This window comes from Panthera pardus, unplaced genomic scaffold, assembly GCF_024362965.1.
Source record: "Panthera pardus isolate Hobbes unplaced genomic scaffold, ASM2436296v1 HiC_scaffold_11, whole genome shotgun sequence".
In the NCBI taxonomy this organism is placed as follows: Eukaryota; Metazoa; Chordata; class Mammalia; order Carnivora; family Felidae; genus Panthera; species Panthera pardus.
Genome location: NW_026526666.1, coordinates 4,274,455 through 4,294,440, shown reverse-complemented (window position 1 = coordinate 4,294,440; position 19,986 = coordinate 4,274,455). Strand labels below are relative to the sequence as shown.

Below are 19,986 nucleotides of genomic sequence, written 5' to 3'. Positions count from 1 at the left end.
GGGCAGAGAGAGAGGGAGACACAGAATCCGAAGCAGGCTGTAGGCTCTTAGCACAGAGCCTGATGCAGGGCTTGAACTCACAAACTGCGAGATCATGACCTGAGTTGAAGTCGGGCACTTAACCGACTGAGCCACCCAGGTGCCCCTCTTTCTTTCTTTTTTTAATGTTCATTAATTTTTGAGAGAGAGAGAGCGTGAGCAGGGGAGGGGCAGAGAGAGAGGAAGACACAGAATCTGAGGCAGGCTGTAGGCTCCGAGCTGCCAGCACAGAGCCCCATGCAGAGCTTGAACCCACGAACCATGGGATCATGACCTGAGCCCAAGTTGGCCGCTTAACCAACTGAGCCACCCAGATGCCCCAGTGTTGCCTTTCTGAGTGCATCCTTTCAGCCCCTGTGCCATGCCAGGGACTGGGAGAGTCAGGGACACACTTGTGCTGTCACGTTCAGGTCATTAACCACACAGGATGAGTTTGTATCCATGTACTTTTACCTTAGGTTTCTCTCTAAGGCTGGAAGAAGGGCTCAATGCCTTGTTAAAGAATGTTCAGTCGAGAATCAGGAAAAGGAACGGTCTCAGGGTGGAGTGAGGCCCTCCCTATCACATTCAAGAGAGAAACTCACACTCAGGAGGTCACCACACTTTTCTTGATGCTTCCATTTTATTTTTTTAAATATTTATTTATTTTGAGAGAGAGAGAGAGAGAGCAAGCAGGGGAGGGGCAGGGACTGAGGGAGACAGAATCCCAAGCAGGCTCTGTGCTGACAGCCCCGCCCCCCTGCAACGTGGGGCTTGAACTCATGACCATGAGATCATGACCTGAGCCGATATCAAGAGTCAGATGCTAAACTGACTGAGCCACCCAGGTGCCCCTTCAGCTGGTTTTCTAAACCATGTGGAACTCCCTTATACTTACCAGTTACACTGATCACTTGATCACTTGAAACTTCCTCACACTTACCCCCGTGTGGAGGAGGCCCATGGGGCATGCTTAGGGCCACACTGTCCTGGGTATGAAAGCTGGTTTCCTGTTTAAGCAAAGTCACTGTGCTCCTGAGTGCCCCTGCGAGAGAGAATGCAGTTGGCGGAAGGATGGGGCTGTTCAGGGATCCTGCAGAGAGGCCCCTGGCCAAGCCCCTCCCCGACCTGGGTGCCACTAGTGACCAACATTCTCCATCTCCCACTTCTTTCCTGTCCTGGCGGGACGGCTGCAGGGGCTGACCTGCTTGAGGAACATCTTGGTGAGATCCGGAACCTACGCCAGCGCCTGGAAGAGTCCATCTGCATCAACGACCGCCTGCGGGAGCAGTTGGAGCACAGGCTTAGCTGTGCGGCCCGCGGGAACGGTAGGGGAGGCCCCAAGCCCAGCCGCCCAGCTCTGGTCGCGATTGGGGAGCTTCCGAAGGGAGGGCCCTGAGGCTGAGCCTCACGCTTTCAAAGCACCGTGCTGGGCTTCAACTCCACTTGCTCTTTCCAAATGGTCCAGCAAGGCAGGTGGGCCAGATACTATTATCCTCCCTTTGTAGATAGACCCGAGCTAAGAGAGAACTTTCCTCATGGCAGCACTAACAAATTGTGTCCACAGAGTGTCCTACTTTTTCTCGTCCCATCCTTAATCTGCTCCCAGAACTGCCTGCTGACCTCTCTGTGTCTTGTCTCTGCCAGTGGTAGAGCCAAGTCAGCGGGGGATGCCCCCAAACACTTAGCACGGTGGCCTTTCTCCCCACAGTCTCCTCCCAGGCTCTTGTCACTTGGAGGCCGTTCCTTCCACACACCCTTGTCCTGCCCACAGCACAGCAGCAGCCATTTAGGGGCAAGAGCTTCCTGGACAACCGCAGCTAGGTCACGTGGTGACTGAAAGGAGGCACACCGAAACCAGGCATTTGGCCCATCAGACGTTGGGTCCAGGCCTCGAGTCCCCAGGCATTCCTGCTGGGTTGGGACAGTATTTCTGGAGATACAGAACGGGTAACTTCTGAACGCATCTGTTACCCAAGTGTGTAACTTGTCTGCTTATACTTTCCGGGACAGGATCCACCTCTAATTTCTACAGTCCCAGCCTGGAACCCACACCTCAGCTCTACAATGAGAACAGAGTCCTTAAGGAAGAAAACCGGAGCCTTCAGGCTCAGCTGAGTCATGTTTCCAGAGGTAGGTGGTAAAAGCCACCAACCGTGCTCATTCCCGCGTCCCTTTCCTCCCTGGCCATACCAATCACCAACTGGAGAAGCCAAGAGAAGAAGGTGGACATCACTGCTAATCAGATCCACCAACCCAAAGTCCCACGGCTATTCTCAGTCTAGGAAGGGCTACTTCCGGAGAGATCCCAGCCATGGGCCCTCACACTCCTAGGCTCCAGAGACACATAGAGCTCTCACAGAGCTCTCGGATCTCCACCACCTCTGTGCAACCCATAAATACTCAGATAGTCAATCAGTAGTTATGAAATGGATACCAGTTAGGCCTGTTCTACCTGTCCAGACCTTACTGCAGCCCTGGGTGTCCCTCCTGGTACTGATCTGCCATGCTATCTCCTCACCACCTCCCCTCACACACACACTCAGGGTTTCTATCTGGTTAGTAATCCTCAGGACTCAGTGTCTGGAGGCACCAGCAAAATGTTCAGAGCTTTCCCAACACTATTCAGTGGGCATCCAAGGGGGTCATTTCCTCTGTAACTTCGGCGGGGAGGTGGTGCTGACCTGAGTCTTAATTGACTTGATCAAATCAATATGTTATCGATAACAAATTATGTTTATTTGCAAATATTTATTGAATAGCCATACAAGACTAATCGTTTCGGAAAGGATTAAGCCCAGAATGAAAGAATGCTTGTAGAATGGGAAGACACATCAAGTGATATTTCTAAATTTGCCTCTTCCGAGCGGGAAGATGTGAGGGGAAAGGTCATAGATGGGGCAGGAACAAGACTTCACAGATAAGAGAGGAGGCACAACTACCAAGCCACCTTCACATGCTGGGACAGGCTAGCACAGACCTCACAGCGGGGAAGACGCTAAGATGTGAGCAAGTATAGTCTGCCAGGCCCGGGGACGTCCCCCAAGAGGACTGACAGAACCTGCAGCCTGATGCTGAGTCTGTGCCAACAGTCCCTGAGAAATCCTGCAGATCAGAGAGATACCACAAGCCCAGAAGAGACCAGATGTCCCCATTTTCAAATTGATGAATATAATAGATTCTAAAAACCATAGACAAGGAATCTTGATGCTGATCTTAGGCAAAATTCAAGAATGGGTTATAGTGTGGAGGGGATGGGAACTTAGGAAATAGCGTTAGAAACAGGAGCATTTTGTCTAAGAACAAGGGAGACCTTATGGAATGAGAAGATCAAGGGCATTGCAGGGCGGGGGCTCCACATTCCCCAGGGTTCGTGGATGTGGTGAGCCGATGCCCTCTGCCTCCCGGGGCAGCTGCGGCACACGCTGGCCTCCCTGTTGCCTGGGTGCTGCGTGTAGGGATAGATGAACTTGGGCTCGCCTTCCTGCTGACCTCTGGCCCCACGGTGTACAGAGCGCTCCCAGGAGACGGAGTGCCTGAGGGAGGCCCTGCTGTCCTCTCGGTCCCGGCTTCAAGAGCTGGAGGTGGAGCTGGAGCACCAAAAGGGGGAACGGCAGCAGCTTTTGGAAGACTTAAAAGAGAAGCAGCAGGAGATCTTGCATTTCCAGGAGGAACGACTCTCCCTCCAAGAGAAAGACTCCAGGTAAGAGGGAGCCCAGTGATACAGAAGGTGGCCCCATTTTCCAATGTAGAAGAAAGGATATTGGCAAGACAGGCACTGGTGCCTTTTGGAACCCTCAGTTTCCCCTCTGCTCTTCCTGATTTATGGGTGACCCTGAGCAGAGGGAAGGACTTCTCTGGGAATGCCTTTTTCACTCCAAAGTTGGGAGAGTAAAACCCTGTTTTAGAAGGCTCATCAGCATATCAGATCCTGGAGAAAGAATGTTGTCATCCTTCCAGTTAGTTGAAGGGTATTAGTTTCACCATAATGTAGGAAGCATCTGCACTAGCCATCATGCTGGGGGCCCCATAACTGCCCGTCACCGTGGAAAGAGCACCAGTGGGGGGCAGTGACAATACCCAGCTTGTGTGTCTGCTCCTCACCAATGGGACTTCAAGCAAAGCTACTTCACCTCTCAGAGCCTCTGTTTCCACATCTGTAAAGTGAAGTGATGGTCTTCATGATACTGGGGTTGATATCTAGGGCTAAAACACTCTGATGCAGAGGCTGGCTGGCAGCTCAGTGGGCCTCTCGTCTCTCCCCTGTAGGCTGCAGCACAAGCTGGCCCTCTTGCAGCAACAGTGCGAAGAGAAACAGCAGCTCTCTCAGTCCCTCCAGTCAGAGCTACAGATCTATGAGGCACTTTATGGCAACTCCAAGAAGGGGCTGAAAGGTATGTGTCCGTCTACTCCCCCAACCCCACGAGCTTCCTGCCCTTGCTCAGAACCCCAGTGAGGTCTTCACGCTGGCAGTTGCAGAGCTCTGGAAAGCTACAGGGTTCTGCCTCAGAAACTCCCAGCCAGGCTGGGGTGCCCAGTAAGAAGAGAGGGCATTTCTCATGCACAAAGTCCAGAGGTCGGTAACATGAACAAGATCCAGCAGAGACATCCTTAAAAGTAGGCCACAAGAGTCCAACTCTACCCACCTAGATGGCCAGAGAAAAATTGATCGAAGTCCAGATTATATATTGATTTTTTTTTTTAATTCAAAGAACTGTCCTGATGGCACTATCATGTGAGGTCTTGAATAGCGTGAATAATACATACTAACCACCCATGCAGCCAGTACAGGAGGCACCCTGCTCCCACCCTGACCCATTCCCCAGGGAGAAGATTAAAAGATGCAAAAAAACATTTATAGAAATACCACTAATAGGATCTGAACTTCAAGCCTGGATTTAAATTTTAAATTGTTTTACTGAGGAATTTTGCCACCTGCTAAAATACTAATCTATTGCTTAAGAATCTTTTTCTATTTCCCCGTTGCTCTTCAAATGGGACAGGGTATTCTAAACATCAAGTTAAGGGGCGCCTGGGTGGCTCAGTTGGTTAAGCATCTGACTTCGGCTCAGGTCATGATCTCACGGTTTGTGAGTTCGAGCCCCACGTCAGGCTCTGTGCTAACAGCTCAGAGCCTGGAGACTGCTTCAAATTCTATGCCTCCCTCTCTCTGCCCCTCCCCCACTTGTGCTCTGTCTCTCTATGAAAAATAAATAAAATTTAAAAAAAAATTTAAACATCAAGTTAATAAATCCAACCAGGCTGGAACAGAGGACTAATGTCAATATGATGAAATTTGGAAAAGATTAAAAAAAAAAATGAACCTGAGATTGATTAAAAATATCAGTGGTAGAAGTTCAGGATGGGGAAGCCTGGCTCTTTAGCCACTCATGAGCTTGAAGATAGGAGTTAGGTAGAAACCCATCTAGACAAGGAACTCATAGGTCAAGGTTGCTAACAAAAGCCAACTCAACCTGAGACCACAGTATTGTACTGTGGTACTGTACTGTAAGAGTACTGTAGGAGTACATAAGAGTCAATATGGAGACACCATGTCATAAATAGTGCTAAATTATGGGGTGCCATCTGGGAATGCAAGCTTGTCCAGCCACTCTGGAAAACAGTATGGAGGTTCCTCAAAAAACTAAAAACAGAACTACCCTACGACCCAGCAATTGCACTACTAGGCATTTATCCACGGGATACAGGTGTGCTGTTTCGAAGGGACACATGCACCCCCATGTTTATAGCAGCACTATCAACAATAGCCAAAGTATGGAAAGAGCCCAAATGTCCACCGATGGATGGATAAAGAGGATGTGGTATATATATGTATATATATATATATACATATATGTGTATATATATGTATATATGTGTATATACATATATGTATATATGTATATATATATATATACATACATACACAATGGAGTATTACTCGGCAATCAAAAAGAACGAAATCTTGCCATGTGCAACTATGTGGATGGAACTGGAGGGTATTATGCTAAGTGAAATTAGAGAAAGACAAAAATCATATGACTTCACTCATGAGGACTTTAAGAGACAAAACAGATGAACATAAGGGAAGAGAAACAAAAATAATATAAAAACAGGGAGGGGGGCAAAACAGAAGAGACTCATAAATACGGAGAACAAACTGAGGGTTACTGGAGGGGTTGTGGAGGGGGCATGGGATAAATGGGTAAGGGGCACTTAAGGAATCTACTCCTGAAATCATTGTGGCACTATATGCTAACTAATTTGGATGTAAATTTTAAAAAATAAAATTAAAAATATAATAAATAAATAAATAAATAAATAATGGGGTGCCATCTTGTAAAAGGGACATTGACAAACCAGGGAGCACAGTGAAGACAGGGGCCACCATACCAAGGGACCAGAAATCTCAAACTGGTTGAAGAAACAAAACAATTTTAGGCCTGAAGAGATCACAAGGAGATGAAAACTGGCTTTAAATATTTGAAGAACTATCAGATGAAAAAGAGCTGATGTGTTTGGTGTCCCTTCAGAGAGCTTAACAAGGGTCAAAGGGTCAAAGGCAGTGGAATTTGGACTTACATAATTATGCGTTCCTTACCCCTAGAGGCTTCCAGCGATGGAATTGCTAGTTTGTGAAGGAATAAGCTTCCCAAGAAAGGGATGATTTGTCAAGGAAACCTATAGAAGCAGCTCTTGCTTTGGATGGAATGTTGGCTTTCTAAGCCTTTCAATTCTAAATTTTTTCCTGTTTAAAAAATTTCTTAAGCAATATGAAATTTTCAACATTCAACCAAATCTGAATTTTCATCAAACCTGATTGGATTTCCTAATTTGTTGATGAGAAGGTGAACCAGCACTTGTAGACATATCAGGGGCACTGCAGGCTGAGAGAATAGCTTGTGTGCACCCATGGGAGCATCAGGTCCAACCTGCCTATGGAGAGCTTTGTATCAGGGAGTGTGAGAAGTCAGGTCAGTTGATGCGAGAGCTGCCGGTACATAGAAGACCTACAGGGTAGAGTGGAAGTTTACATCCTACGTAGCAGGTGATGGAAAATGAGGCAAGCAAAATAGGTAGGTACTGGATGGGAACAGAACTCTTAGATGGTAGGACTGGTGGGACACACTGGAGTCGGGAGATAGTAGAATCAGGGAAACCTACTGAATGGGTGCAGGGATTGTCTGGGCACATAACTGATGAGAGTCTGATCTAAGGTGCTGTGGGGAAGATAAAGAGGAATGGATAGATGGATGACATTTTTTAAAAAGAAGCAAAACTTTGTGAGAATTAGGATTTAGGGAAAGAAAGACAGGAAGGAGCTTCATGGAACTTCAGAGTTAGTATCTGGAAACCACTTCATCCTGACCCCATCCAGTTTCATGCCTTTTTCCCTTTTTGTGGGTGTTTTAGGAGTCATTTCAAAGCCACTACTACTAAGGCCCCATAAGTTCTTATCCTTAATTCTGCAATCCAATGAGGGCTGTGAATTGAACTCTTTCTCATTTACTCATTTGGTCATGAAATGTCTGAACTGACCAAAAGGGTATTCCTAGCCTTTACTTATCCCACTCAGTGAGAATATTCACCTAGCTCATCGCAGAAATAGGAATGTGTTTGACTAAGGCCCGTGACCCATGCAACTGGGTGCGTGTGCTATATGATATATGGTATATGAATCCTACTGCCTTCCTAAACACCAAAACGAATTCTACTTTTTGAAATATATTTGGATTCAAAGTTTCAGATAAGAAATTGTGGTGTTATAGAATATTTCTCAGCTCTCTTCATCCCCAGTATGAAGAAACAGACTATGCGTGGTAAACGGAGGTTGAAAAACACATGGAGAAGCCGAACAGTTCAGTGAATTGTGACTGAATCTCTAGTCCAGTGTTGACGCCCTATCTTGGAAGACCCTGCCTCTCTGGCCTATAGGGCTAGAGTCACTATCGAGGTGAAAAACCAGGCTTGACCTCATCTGCCCATCAGAGGCTCTGTAGATGTACATGGGGCATGGGCCACATGAGCCTTGGGGAAATCCCAGTGCGTGGTATCTCAGTGTGTGCCAGGCCCCACAGAGGAAGAGTGGCAGCTCCCTCACGGATGTGTTGCCTGGGACCCTGAGCAGAAAGGAACGTCCCAGAGTAGCGTTCTGACAAACGCTTGGAAATGCTTGGATCGGTGCCACCAGACCCCTCCTCTCTCTTCTCTCAGCTTCCACCTGGGATGCCTGTCACCAGGTCCCTATGAACAGTGACCTGAGCCACCTGGTGGCAGAGATCCGAGCTTTGCGAGGGCAGCTGGAGCAGAGCATCCAGGTGAATAACTGTCTACGGCTGCAGCTGGAACACCAGCTGGATGGCGGGGGGAGCACAGCCCGCCTCAGTCCCTCTGCCAACCAGGAGGACCCTGGAAACAAGCAGCCACTCTTCCAAGGTAGGAAGGAAAAGGGGACCAGGAGGCGGGCAGCTGGTGGGGCCGGTCGCCAGGATATCTGTGGTGGAAGGAACCATCTTACCTCTTCCACGCCCCTTAGGGTCAGGGTGAAATCTGAGGTGCTTCGATCTATAGCCTTGGGTAAGGGCATGGGATTTAGGCTCACACCTGGCTCAGATTCCCAAGTTTGCCACATATAGGTTGCTTGCCTTAGGCAAAGTGTTTCAAGTCCCCAGGTATTTAAGCCTTAGTTTCCTCATCTTCAGGATGAGGATGATGGTCATATATAAATTGTATGATCATTTGGAGCATTAAATGAAATAACTTACAAGTGCCTGGCGGAGTAAGAATCAGTCAACAGATGAGATGACATCGATTCCTTGTATCTGTGGAGTGCTTTAAAATTTACCGTGAGTTTTCGAACAATTTTTCAAATAATTTCATCCGAGGTAGGGGCGGCCTTACTCTCTGTATTTCATGCGGGGAAACTCCGGCATTGAGACATTAACTGGCACACTAAGGTTGGCAGGAACGGAGGCCGACGTAGGATTCAGACCAGATGTTTTGATTTCCAGCCTCTGTCCTTCCTCCTCACTACATATACTCCATCTTGGTATCGTTGGCCTTCCCAGATCCCTAGCCTGGTTTCCCATTCCCTAGTTCTAGAGGAATTCAGGGTGTGGAAAACGTTCCTGTCCCTGAGGCAGTCCTGGCTGTGGGAAAGTGGTTGTCATCCGCCTCTCGTGTCCGCCATGTCTGCCCTACCAGATACATCTCACCAGCTGTCTCCCTCTTCTCAATGCCCTTCATACATCTCTCTTCCCCCAGCTTCAATATGAGTGTTAATACTGCCCCTCTCCATCTGAACACATTATTTTATCTTCCTCTTCTTTCTTTCCTTGTGACACACCACTTAATTCATCATCTCCTCTCCCCTCCATGGTGTATTTTCAATTGTATTCTTATAGGACCCATTTCTGCTCAGGATTATCTAAAGCTGAGTTTTCAAACTTTCATGCCTGCTCTTCCTGGGGCATGTTAATCCTCATTCCCCTGCCCCCCACCCTGGTCCTGCTAGATTTTCATTGATTAGACAATGACCTCATCTGTCAAATGAAGGTGATGCTTCCAAGATCACGTGTGGCGGCTGTTAAAGTGTTATGTCGACCACAAGCATTGTGCATGGCCCATAGAAACAGCTCGGCTACAGTAGGTGGCTGTCTGGCTCCAGTCAGGCTGTCACGATGCTTGTAGTGTTCAGTTATATCTCCCCCTCTGCCCTCCTACTGGGCTTTCCCCTCTCACTGTGTCCCCACAACACCAGCCTGGATGCAGTGCCACTGGCTCAGCCACTGCTCCTGCTCCTCACCCACCACAGAGGCCTGAGCTGGAGAGCAGGCTCTAAGCCTGAGCAGGATTGTGCCTGTCTTCTCTGTGATATCTTCCAGTTCCTCCACCGCAGGATTGCTGCCTGGTCTCTGGGAGGGCATCTCTAACCCATCATGACTTCTGTCTCTCCTCTTCTCATCCTACTACACTGTTCCCAGCACTGATGCATCAGAATGGGGATTGGAATGCTGAGTTTAATCACCCACAACTCCATTCATTCTTTGATTCAGTATTTTTTAACACATATGCTACATATATATATACATATATATATGTATATATATGTATATATATATGTATATATGTGTGTATATATATACATATATATATATATATATATATATATATACACACACACATATGCCTAGTTATGTGTAGTTACAAGACATTGTTATTAGACACTCATGCAAAGTTATATGTAAAACACAGGTTAGAAAAATGTACCTAAGAACTTTTCAAACCAGAAGTTGCTTCTCATGGAACACGCTTCCATGAAAAGAACACGTTCTTGTTCCAAACTAAGGGATTTGTTTGCTATTACTTACGATCATGATCTGTGGGTGATGATTGTGTAAGCAGCGAGCCTCGCTGCCTTAGATCTCCGCTGGCGAAGACCAGGCTGTGTGTGTGCTTGTTGAGCGGTGCATTCCAGGGTCCCTGAGAACTGTTCTTGTCTTCACACCCTAGATCCAGTTGCTTCCCCTCCAGTCCGAGATGTTGGCATGAATTCTCCAGCTCTTGTGTTCCCTAGCTCTTCTCCTGCTGCTCCTGGCTCGGAGACTGCCATCTTCAATAGGACAAATGGTAAATATGGCAGCTGAAGGATTCAGTGACTGATGATGGAAAATTTTATTAATGCAAGTAACCTTTGGTTGCTAATGGACACATTATCTGATTACAGAGATTTTTCTCCCTGGGTCCCAAGGTCTTTAGCCCTACTCATTGCACCTTCTGTGGCCACCTTTTTTTTTTTTTTTTTTTTTAAATTTTTTAATGTTTATTTTTGAGAGAGAGAGAGAGAGAGAGAGACAGAGTATGAGCAGGTGAGGGGCAGAGAGAGAGGGAGACACAGAATCTGAAGTAGGCTCCAGGCTCCAAGCTGTCAGCACAGAGCCTGACGAGGGGCTTGAACTCACAAACTGTGAGACCATGACCTAAGCGAAGTCAGACACTTAATCAACTGAGCCACCCAGGTGCCCCTGTGGCCACCTTTCTTGTCATAATTCTTCCCCCTGTGGTTTTCCTATTGCTCTGTTGTGCCTCATTGCACTGTGATCCCTCCTCTCTTGAAAGTGCTTTCTGTGTCCAGCTTAAACGTTTTTTATATGTCTTTTTAACCAGAAATTAAAATCTTTTTTATTAAAATCATATTTTTCCTGAATATTCATTTGTCAATGAGGATAAAATTGGCCCCATGGCAGTTTTATCATTATGAGATAATGTAAGAAAGATTATAAAAATACAGAGCCCAGAAATCTATGGACTTCACACCTTGCTTGTACTTTCCCAGAGTGCCTTTCCTGTTCTGGCCTCTTTCACACTATTTGATGGCTCTTCTGGAGGGAAGTGGCCTGAGGATATGCTCCTCACTGTGGATTCTATGTTGTTGTGGTTTTGTTTTTCAGAGCTGGGTTTGGACGCTTCTCCAGTAATGAAGAACCCCCCCAAGCTAGAGGGTGAAGCTACTGATGGTTCCTTTGCCAATAAGCATGGCCGCCACGTAATTGGCCACATTGATGACTATAGTGCCCTAAGACAGCAGATTGGGGAGGGCACACTGCTGGTCAAAAAGATAGCAGCATTTGTGAGATCAGCCTGCGCCTTCCCTGCCCTTGAAGCTCAGGGCACAGAGGTAATCACGTTGTAGGTCTTAGGTGCTCCTCCTTCTGATCTTCGCCCCTTCTCCCATGCTGTACATGCCCCACAGCTGAGGACACATCTACTTACACCCAGCCAAGCCTTTCTTCTCCATCCCCTATTTTTGCTATAAACTCTGCTGACCAATGTTTCCTCTCAGAACCACAGAAATGCCTGTGCAACATTACCATCCTCATCTGTAGAGTACTTGCTGGGTGTTGGCATACGTGGGGTGCTGTCCTGAGCACCCTTTGGTCGCTTGGGTCCAGTCACGCTGGCACATGGCCATCCATGGGCAGAGTAAAATCATTTAATCAGATGGCTGGAAATTCCAGATTTGCATCCAGATGGGCCGCATGTTGTGGAAGGGGTGAGAAGCCGGGCAGCCATGGGATTTCTCCGTGCAGACTGAGCAGGGGAGGGAAGCAGGCAGGAGCCTTCTCACAGTGCCTCCTGGTTTGGGGAACAGGCACCAGCTCCTGTGCTGTCCGAGTCACGGGAGATGCAGGGACATGGGGGGCAGCCTGGTCCACAGGAGGCTCCGCCCCAGAGAGGGAGCCACACATCCGTGTAAATAAGTACAATAGCGGGTCTGGGCTCAGTGTCAGAAGCCGTCCTCTGTGTTGTGAGGGCATGAACACAGAAGGGGCCACTGTGCCAGGCAAGGAAAGTCACATGGTCCTAGAGGAACCACTAGGGGGAACACAGATCCTCTGGGGGATAGAAGATGGTGTTCCAGGTAAAGGGACCGGCACCTCAGTCCTTGGAGCTACAATTGCTTCCCAGTTGAAGCGGAAAGTGTGATTTAGGGTTTTGCCCAGTGGTGCCAGTGCAAAAATCAAGGACCTTAGACTTGAAAGCTCGGATCAGGACTAGAAGCTTACAGAGAGTATGAGGGAAGCTGGAATCTGATGATCCTTGCAAGTTGGAGGTCACTGCTGAGGTGGAGACCCTGGGCTTCCAGGTTAGAAAAGGGTTTCACAGAGTCAAGCAGGCCATGTCTGTGCCTCACTCACAAAGGAAGCCTGAGCCCTGAGTGCTGGGGTGGGGAGGGATGGGAGAGAGTGATCGCTCGGCCCCATTGATGTCCGCGCCCATCTCACCCACTCTCCCAGGTGCCAGGCAGCAAAGGCATCCATGAACTCGGGAGCAGCGCACAGGCCCTGCAGCACACACTGGAGGAGTCGGCCTCCCTCCTCACCATGTTCTGGCGAGCAGCCCTGCCAAGCCCCCCCAGCCCTGCACCGGCTGGCAACTCGGTGAGTGGCACATTCTTCCCTGCTTCTGCCCCAGATGTCACCCCTCTCCTCCATCCCGCAGGTCCTGAAGGTCAGGAGCCAGACGCTGAGTTGGGACAGAGGCTCCTCAGAGGAGTGTCCCCGAGGGAGATCTGTCATCTGTGCTGGCTGCGTGCAGTACAGCTCTGACGACATCCCTTCTCCTTCCTCCCCCTGTGAAGACAGAAGAGGAGGCTGTGGAGAGGGCGCACAGCAGAGCCCTGGTGGCCCATGAGTGTTCGCTTTCTTTCACTTTCTAAACTTGGCTGAGCTGAGAGTTTAGGGGCATGTGAAAGCGTCAACACTCGTGTCCCTGTGCCACCCCACAGAATATCACCATGAGAGGACCAGCCTCTAGAAGCCACCCACCGCATCCCAACACACAGCTTACCTCTGCATCCCTGGGCCAGGCCCCAGAGAGTCAGCCCTCCCCCCACCTCCGCCAGGTGCCCTCAGACCCGAGGCCTGGGCTCTGCTTGCTGGGACCTTGGACAGGAAGGTTTCTCCATCTGCCCCCCACCCCGGGATTCTGAAGCCAGATTAATGTCACTGACACCTTAGGAGACCTAAGTATGCCAGCACCAAGGATGGGGGTGTTTTGCCATCTTGAAGTTGGCACAAATATCTACAAAATCTCACACTGTCTCAGGCCAGCCCTCTCTCTCTGGGTGTCACATTCCCAACTAGCAAGTCGTATTTGTGATGCCAGGGTACCAGACATGACGTCAGCACCAAACGTGGGTTCTTTCTTGTTCAACCACCAGGACTTTTGGCACTGCCCAGAGTCAGGTTCTCTTCAGCAACAGGACTGGAGGCCTCCTCTGTGTGGGGCTCCCAGGTTTTCAGGGAGGCTTCCTAATCCTACCATTCCAGACCACCCTAGGCGGGCCTCCGCTGGAGGGTTTTAGAGGCTTTCAGGGAGGGAACCCAGGCCAGAAATAATTGAGAAGATCATAGAATCCCAATTTCGATTTTCAAGAGCCACAAAGCATGGGGTGCTTAGGCCTTCTGACCACTGACAGCCTGTTTCTCTTTCTCAGGGACAGTCCCTGAAAAGGGAACTTCTGGAACTGAGAACCAAACTGTCCGCACAGGAGAATCTCCTTCAGAGCACAGCTGAGCGTCTGAAGACCGCCAACCAGCAGAAGGAGACCATGGAGCGGTTCATCTTCAGCCAGTGTGAGTGCCCCCAAGCCGAGGGACGGGAGAGGAATTTGGGGTGGGGGGGCTTCCAGCCTACCCACTTGTGCTGTGGATAGACGGTGACCATACAGACTTGGGGAGGGGGCACACTGATGTGACATCCCCAAACCTCCCGTGCCACCAGTGATTGTGGATGTGGAGGGAGGGGCACGTGGGGACAGCAGGAGACCCTGAGCTGAGTGGCCAGAAGGATACGCTTCAGAACACACACCCAAGGCAGGTATGGGCCCAGCTGGTGATCCCTGCCTTGTTGGGCTGTTTTGTTGTTTCAGTGACCAGGACACATGACGTGTTGAAGAAGGCAAGGACAAATTTGGAGGTAAGGGGGACACTGACCAGTCAGAGCCACAGAGCCCAGCCCACACCCATCTCCATGTGTCTTCAGAGTCCGCAGGTGATCCCTGACCTGCTCTGACCTTCCAGGAGATTTCCCATCCACTTGTAGGACTCAGGTCCTCAATAAGTGTCCTTCTAGCTCCCCTCCCAACCCCTCCACTGCCATCTCTGTTCCCTGTCACATTGTCACCCTCTTGTTTCCTCACCCCACTTCTTCCCTCCTGTAGGCCAAGTCAGGAGTCCGAGGAAAGCAAGTGAGTTGATTCTCAAGGTCAGAGGGGAGTCCGCCTCTGAATGAGCTTCTGGGAGAGGGTGCTGGGGCCCGTTCTGCTGTTTCCTGGAGCACTTCCCACCTCATGAAAAGTAAAGCCAAGATGCCATCTAATTGATTGAGACCTGGGCCCCACTCCTGCACACCTGTTGGAGGGTGCAGGAGGAGCCAGACGCGTGGCCCAGTGCAGGAGGGCGGAAGGTAGAGAGCCTGTCCTGCGGTTAAGGAGCACCATCAAGAGAACCACCAGCCAGGGTGCCCTGGGCCTAGCCCTGAGCCTCTGAGGACAGCAATTCGACTTTGATATATCTCATCCCAAAGAAAACCATTGGGTCCTATCCACCTAAAAGAGAATTTGATGATAAATAAAAATGGAACTTGAAGGGAAACATTTTATCTATATGGCAGACATTCTGTAGGTTTACTTAAAATACTAACACCTTCCCTAGCAAATACGCCCACCAAACACGTGAAGTGTAGGAAATGGCTTGTAAATCAGAAACTATACCTTTCACTTGGACCTCAAAGCTTTGCCAGAAGCAATTGGGCCTATTCCTAGGAATGTTCCCTAACTATAACCTGAGAGAAAGCTAATCCCACAGTGTGAAAATGGGTCGGGCCATGACGTCACCCTCCTTTTTTTTTTTTTTCTTTTTTGGCTAATTCCCTTTCCTTTTTTCTCTGATAATTCCTTTCTTTCCTGAGCCTCTTTAGAAGAACACTTACAAGATGGCCTCTGTAAAGCCTTATTCCTGTCCCAGCAAAGGTAACCCAACAGCCCCACATACCCACTGGCTTCCCCTTGTATGGAAGTTTCCTCCACACTTCCGAGAGACAATGGAAAGGGCCCAGGGCTGGGTTCTAATCCTGGGATTGTCACCAACCAGCCCTGTGGCTTTGGCTGGCCCCTCAGTCTCTGTGAGTCTACCACCCTGCTTCTGTAGGAGGTGGCACTAGACTTAGGGGATCTCTAAGCTCCCAGCTGCCTTGCCCCTCCCTCTCCTCATTAAGTGCTAGACATGAACTTCACAGGGGACTTCCCTGCACCGTGTGCTATCCATCCTGCAACAGGCTATTTCTACACATGCATGTTTCATGCTAGGTGCTTCTATTCCTGGGAGGTCACAGAAGCCATCATTTTGCTCCAAGTGAACTGGGGAGTGAACTGGGTCCCAAAGAGGGAGTGTGGGATCCGGGCAGCGGCTCTGAGCAGGGCCATCACCACCCGAGGTGGTGGGAAGCTTTCCCTCTAACCCGGGGGCACCAGAGGTTCCTCAGGACGGCAGCCCTTTCCCTAGGCTGTCACTGAGCCGATGGCCCTGCCACCGCCCAGAGCTCACTGCAGCTCAGGGAGCCACCAGCAGGGCCTGACAATGGACTCACCCTGTTGCACTTTTGTCTCCAGGTGAAGTCCCTGAGGGCTCTGCCAGGCACCCCAGTCTTGTGACCCTTGCCTTCCAGGAGTCACACAAGAAGAGGAGCCTGCAGAGATCCTTCAAGCAGCAAGAAGGATGGGCCCACCCCGCCGTGGTGCAACTCCCACCTGCTGATGAGACCTGGGCCCCACTCCTGCACACCTGTTGGAGGGTGCAGGAGGAGCCAGACGCGTGGCCCAGTGCAGGAGGGCGGAAGGTAGAGAGCCTGTCCTGCGGTTAAGGAGCACCATCAAGAGAACCACCAGCCAGGGTGCCCTGGGCCTAGCCCTGAGCAGAACAGGCACGGTTTGTACGGGGCCTTGTGACCCTGCTTCTAAATGCCACACTGGCCTGGGAACTCGCAACGGCCACTTCTCGCTTCACTGCCCGTCCTCACGTGGTCACCCAGGGGAAACAGGATCCTGCTCCCTACAGATGGGACGCGTGGTCCCCACACGGGAGCTCCTCAGCAGTTCTAAAGCACACGAGTGACAGCGGTGCCCTGAGGGACAGTGGGGCTCAGCCGGCACTACTCCCAGATGTACACTTGCTCGGGGCCAACTCAGCCCGGCCAGCATGGGCTGGGCGTCCATCTACACTGCAGCACCCGAGTGCTTTGAATCCACGTGGCGAAAGTGGTGGCTTCCCACGTGCAATGTCCCACTTAGCCTGGCGCCTCCTATTTCCATTTATGGCCTCCAAAGTGTGGTGATGACCGCGGCCTAGTTACGCTTGCCCCTTTTAACTAAGTCCTCTCTGGGGACCTGGGACTCGTGGCCAGACCAAGCCCATGGAGAGTCCTCTGTAAGATAACCCAGTGATCATACTTAAGTGGCACCTGAGAGGCCCCCAGTTGTGTGAAAGCCTCGTCTGGGTCTTCGCAGTGCTTTAGAACGCGTGTCTGTGTGTATAAATGTACCATAGATATTTCTATCTGTCGCGATAGCGATATGTTTTGGGCAACATAACTGGTGGACAGAGTCTATTAGAGGAAATGAAACACAGTCTTTTTGGTGGCTATGAAAGTAAAACGTGTATAAAGAAATCAAACATTTTTCTTCAGCTGCTTTATTTCCGATCTGGGCACCGTCTCTAGGCTGAGTGTGAGAGAGGATCAAAGTCACACTCTCCCTAAGAAGGTCACAGTCTAGTGTTTGAAGTCTTCAGAGTAAAGGAAAAAGTTTGGGCTTCTTTGATCATTGTGTAAGAATCCCCAATCTAAAACTAAAAGAGAGTGGTTCTTAGGTTGGGAAAGCCTTAGAGTCAGCAATGGAGGTCACAGAAGCTACCACCTGGGCTCTAACCCCAAGAGATGTAGTTGGTGTGAGGCCCCAGAATCTGCATTTCTTACATCAAACCCAGGTGATTCTGATGCAAGTGGGCTGCAGACCAATTTCAACATATTGCTCTCTAACATTGACCCAAAGGTATGAATAAAGTTGGTTTCCTTTAAGGGAGCATCTTTTTAACTGCAAAGAGTAGAAGTCCTTCCACCAATGTGGCACCCAGATCCGCAACTATTCCTCGGCAAGTGTCCTTAGTCATGTCCTTCCAGGAACTAACACAAAGCTATCGCTCCACAATGATTTCCTAGAAAGAGTTCAACAACACAGACAGCAGCAACCACAAAACCCTCAAACACCATCCTCCCCACCACCTCCAGTAACAAATAGATCCATCCAAAGACTCACACCTGAGGCAGACACGGGTCCTACTTTCATGGTAGACGGAGTGACCCCACGTGTGCTGTCACACTTGGTTGTTTAAGTCTTTCCATGAGTGCCTTTGGCTGTCAACAGAGCAACTCGCTGGCCCAATCTGCAGAACGGATGACAAGTCTGTAAACAAGTAGGACACAGAAGCCCAGAGCGAGGCTGTGCTGCCCCGTGATTATTCCAGGATCCGGACAATTCCTCCCCCGTCCCTGTGCTGCCGGGCCTGGTCGCAGAATCAGTACTCATGAGAACTCGGGGCTTCCACAAAGTTCGTTTTATGTCCGTGACATTTAGGAAAGCAACAGCCTATGACACCCTATAAAGCTCAGGTCTGCTCGGGATCCAGTCACAGATCACTTTTGGGGGAGAGCCGTAAACGCCACGCTTGCATGTTCGCTCTCTGTGACATGCTGAAAAGTAGCTCTGTGCCTTAAGAGAACTCGCGCAACAGAAACGCAGCTGTGAGAGGAGGGGCTTCTCCCGTATTTTTCCTTTTGTAAGTTATGTCCTTGCCCTCCTTGGGAAAGGAGCACAGCCCACTCTTGAAAAGTGAACAACCAATCTGTGTGACCACCAGTGGCTTCCACTTTGCATAAGAACGTGCTGAGCCTGTGTGCAGGGAACAGACTTTGAATGTTACAGAAAAGAAGGGAAAGAAAAAGGATGGCGGGTGATGAGGTGAAGAAAGGCAAAAGAAATGTAGATGCAATTCAATTTCCTTACACCTTGCAGCCCACTGGTCAATAGCTGACACAGGACCGCCTCAAGGAACTCACAACTGCCTTAATGTTAACGCTCTGCTGGACGCAAAAACCAACCTCAGCTTGAGGCTAACCAGACCTCCAGGGTCCTGTAAGCCTTCAGGAACATATGGAACTCCTGACGGAAACTTCATTTGGCTCTATGCCCCCATCCTCCCCCACCCCCAAATTAAAACTTTATAACCAGTCACACCTCACAATCCCAGTGCAGCTCTTCCTGTCCCCCTGTCCTGTCCTCATGCTTTTTATAAACACCTTTTTGCACCGAGAACGTCTCACGAAGTCTTTGTTTTTTGGTTTTTTGTTTTTTTTTTTTTTTAGTTTATTTATTTTGAGAGAAATACAGGGAGAGAGAGAGAGAAAATCCCCAACAGTCTCCCTGCTGTCAGCACAAAGCCTGACTCTGAGCTCAGTCTCACAAACCTGTGAGATCAGGACCTGAGCCAAGAGCAAGAGTCAGATGCTGAAGCCACAGAGCCACCCAGGTGCCCCGAGAATTCTTTCCGAGCCTTTCACTCCCGGCGCACCTCATATCGGCAGGTACCTAACCTAACACTTCACGGTGGAAAAGTAGCACTTGGCCTCACCACCTAAGACTCACGACCTGCAGCAGTTATACAGAATTGATTCCATCCCGCAGATCTAACTACCGCTGACGTGATGAGCCAGACACCTGACATGGGTTGTCTGTCGCCGGGGTACCGGGGTACCGACTCACCGCGAACTTAGAGGCTTAAAAGGACACACGTTTGTTACCTGACAGTTCTGTGGGTGAAAAGTCCCAAAAAGGATCTCACCAGACTCAGATGGAGATGTCAACAGGGCCACCGCCCCTTCTGGAGGCTCAGGGAGACTGAGCAATTTAATCCAGGGAAACCTCACTACAGTGCAGTCGGGAGGTTTTGGCAAGGGAGCGCCTGTGTCCTACCCGCCCTGGTTTCCTCTGTCTCCATGTTCCGCACCACCAGCTACAGCAGGGAGACATCTCCTCCTCTGCCTCCTCCAGGTTGAAGGCACCCCTGTAATTCCAGGGGGCCGCCCGGATATTCCAGGACGATCTCCCCATCTCAGGGTCCTTGACCTAAGCACCTTCGCAGAGGCCCCTTTGCTGTGTGATGGATCATTTTCACAGGATCCGGGATGAGGCTGGGGACCTCCCAGGCAGGGGGCATCATTCCGCGGACCACCACACTATTGACTCAGGTGACAACTAATGTCGGACGCCCGCCCCCACCCCCAAGTCTCTTCTAATTTCAGCAGTCTAGTAAAAGTCAAGCACACGTCAAGGCCCAAGGGAGACAAAGGCAA

The 19,986-nt window shown here is 49.8% G+C and overlaps 1 protein-coding gene across 23 annotated transcripts in view; it reads left to right on the top strand.

Annotated features, from left to right (window-relative positions):
• The window catches only part of PDE4DIP (phosphodiesterase 4D interacting protein), a 219,141-nt gene extending 201,889 nt beyond the window's left edge, over positions 1 to 17,252 (top strand). For 8 of the 23 annotated variants that reach the window (XM_019458032.2, XM_019458046.2, XM_019458038.2 and 5 more), the window contains 13 exons: positions 1,215 to 1,346; positions 2,032 to 2,151; positions 3,532 to 3,721; positions 4,288 to 4,412; positions 8,233 to 8,454; positions 10,531 to 10,647; positions 11,469 to 11,695; positions 12,816 to 12,959; positions 14,018 to 14,156; positions 14,453 to 14,499; positions 14,744 to 14,770; positions 15,502 to 15,553; positions 16,193 to 17,252. In XM_019458032.2, the coding sequence (XP_019313577.2) occupies positions 1,215 to 1,346; positions 2,032 to 2,151; positions 3,532 to 3,721; positions 4,288 to 4,412; positions 8,233 to 8,454; positions 10,531 to 10,647; positions 11,469 to 11,695; positions 12,816 to 12,959; positions 14,018 to 14,156; positions 14,453 to 14,499; positions 14,744 to 14,770; positions 15,502 to 15,553; positions 16,193 to 16,443 (1,793 nt within the window). In that variant the 3' untranslated portion in view covers positions 16,444 to 17,252. Of the gene's footprint in view, positions 1 to 1,214; positions 1,347 to 2,031; positions 2,152 to 3,531; positions 3,722 to 4,287; positions 4,413 to 8,232; positions 8,455 to 10,530; positions 10,648 to 11,468; positions 11,696 to 12,815; positions 12,960 to 14,017; positions 14,157 to 14,452; positions 14,500 to 14,743; positions 14,771 to 15,492; positions 15,554 to 16,192 lie in introns of those variants that run through there. The other 15 variants (XM_053890542.1, XM_019458048.2, XM_019458043.2 and 12 more) reach the window with 8 other exon arrangements.
• The last annotated feature ends 2,734 nt before the right edge of the window (positions 17,253 to 19,986 follow it).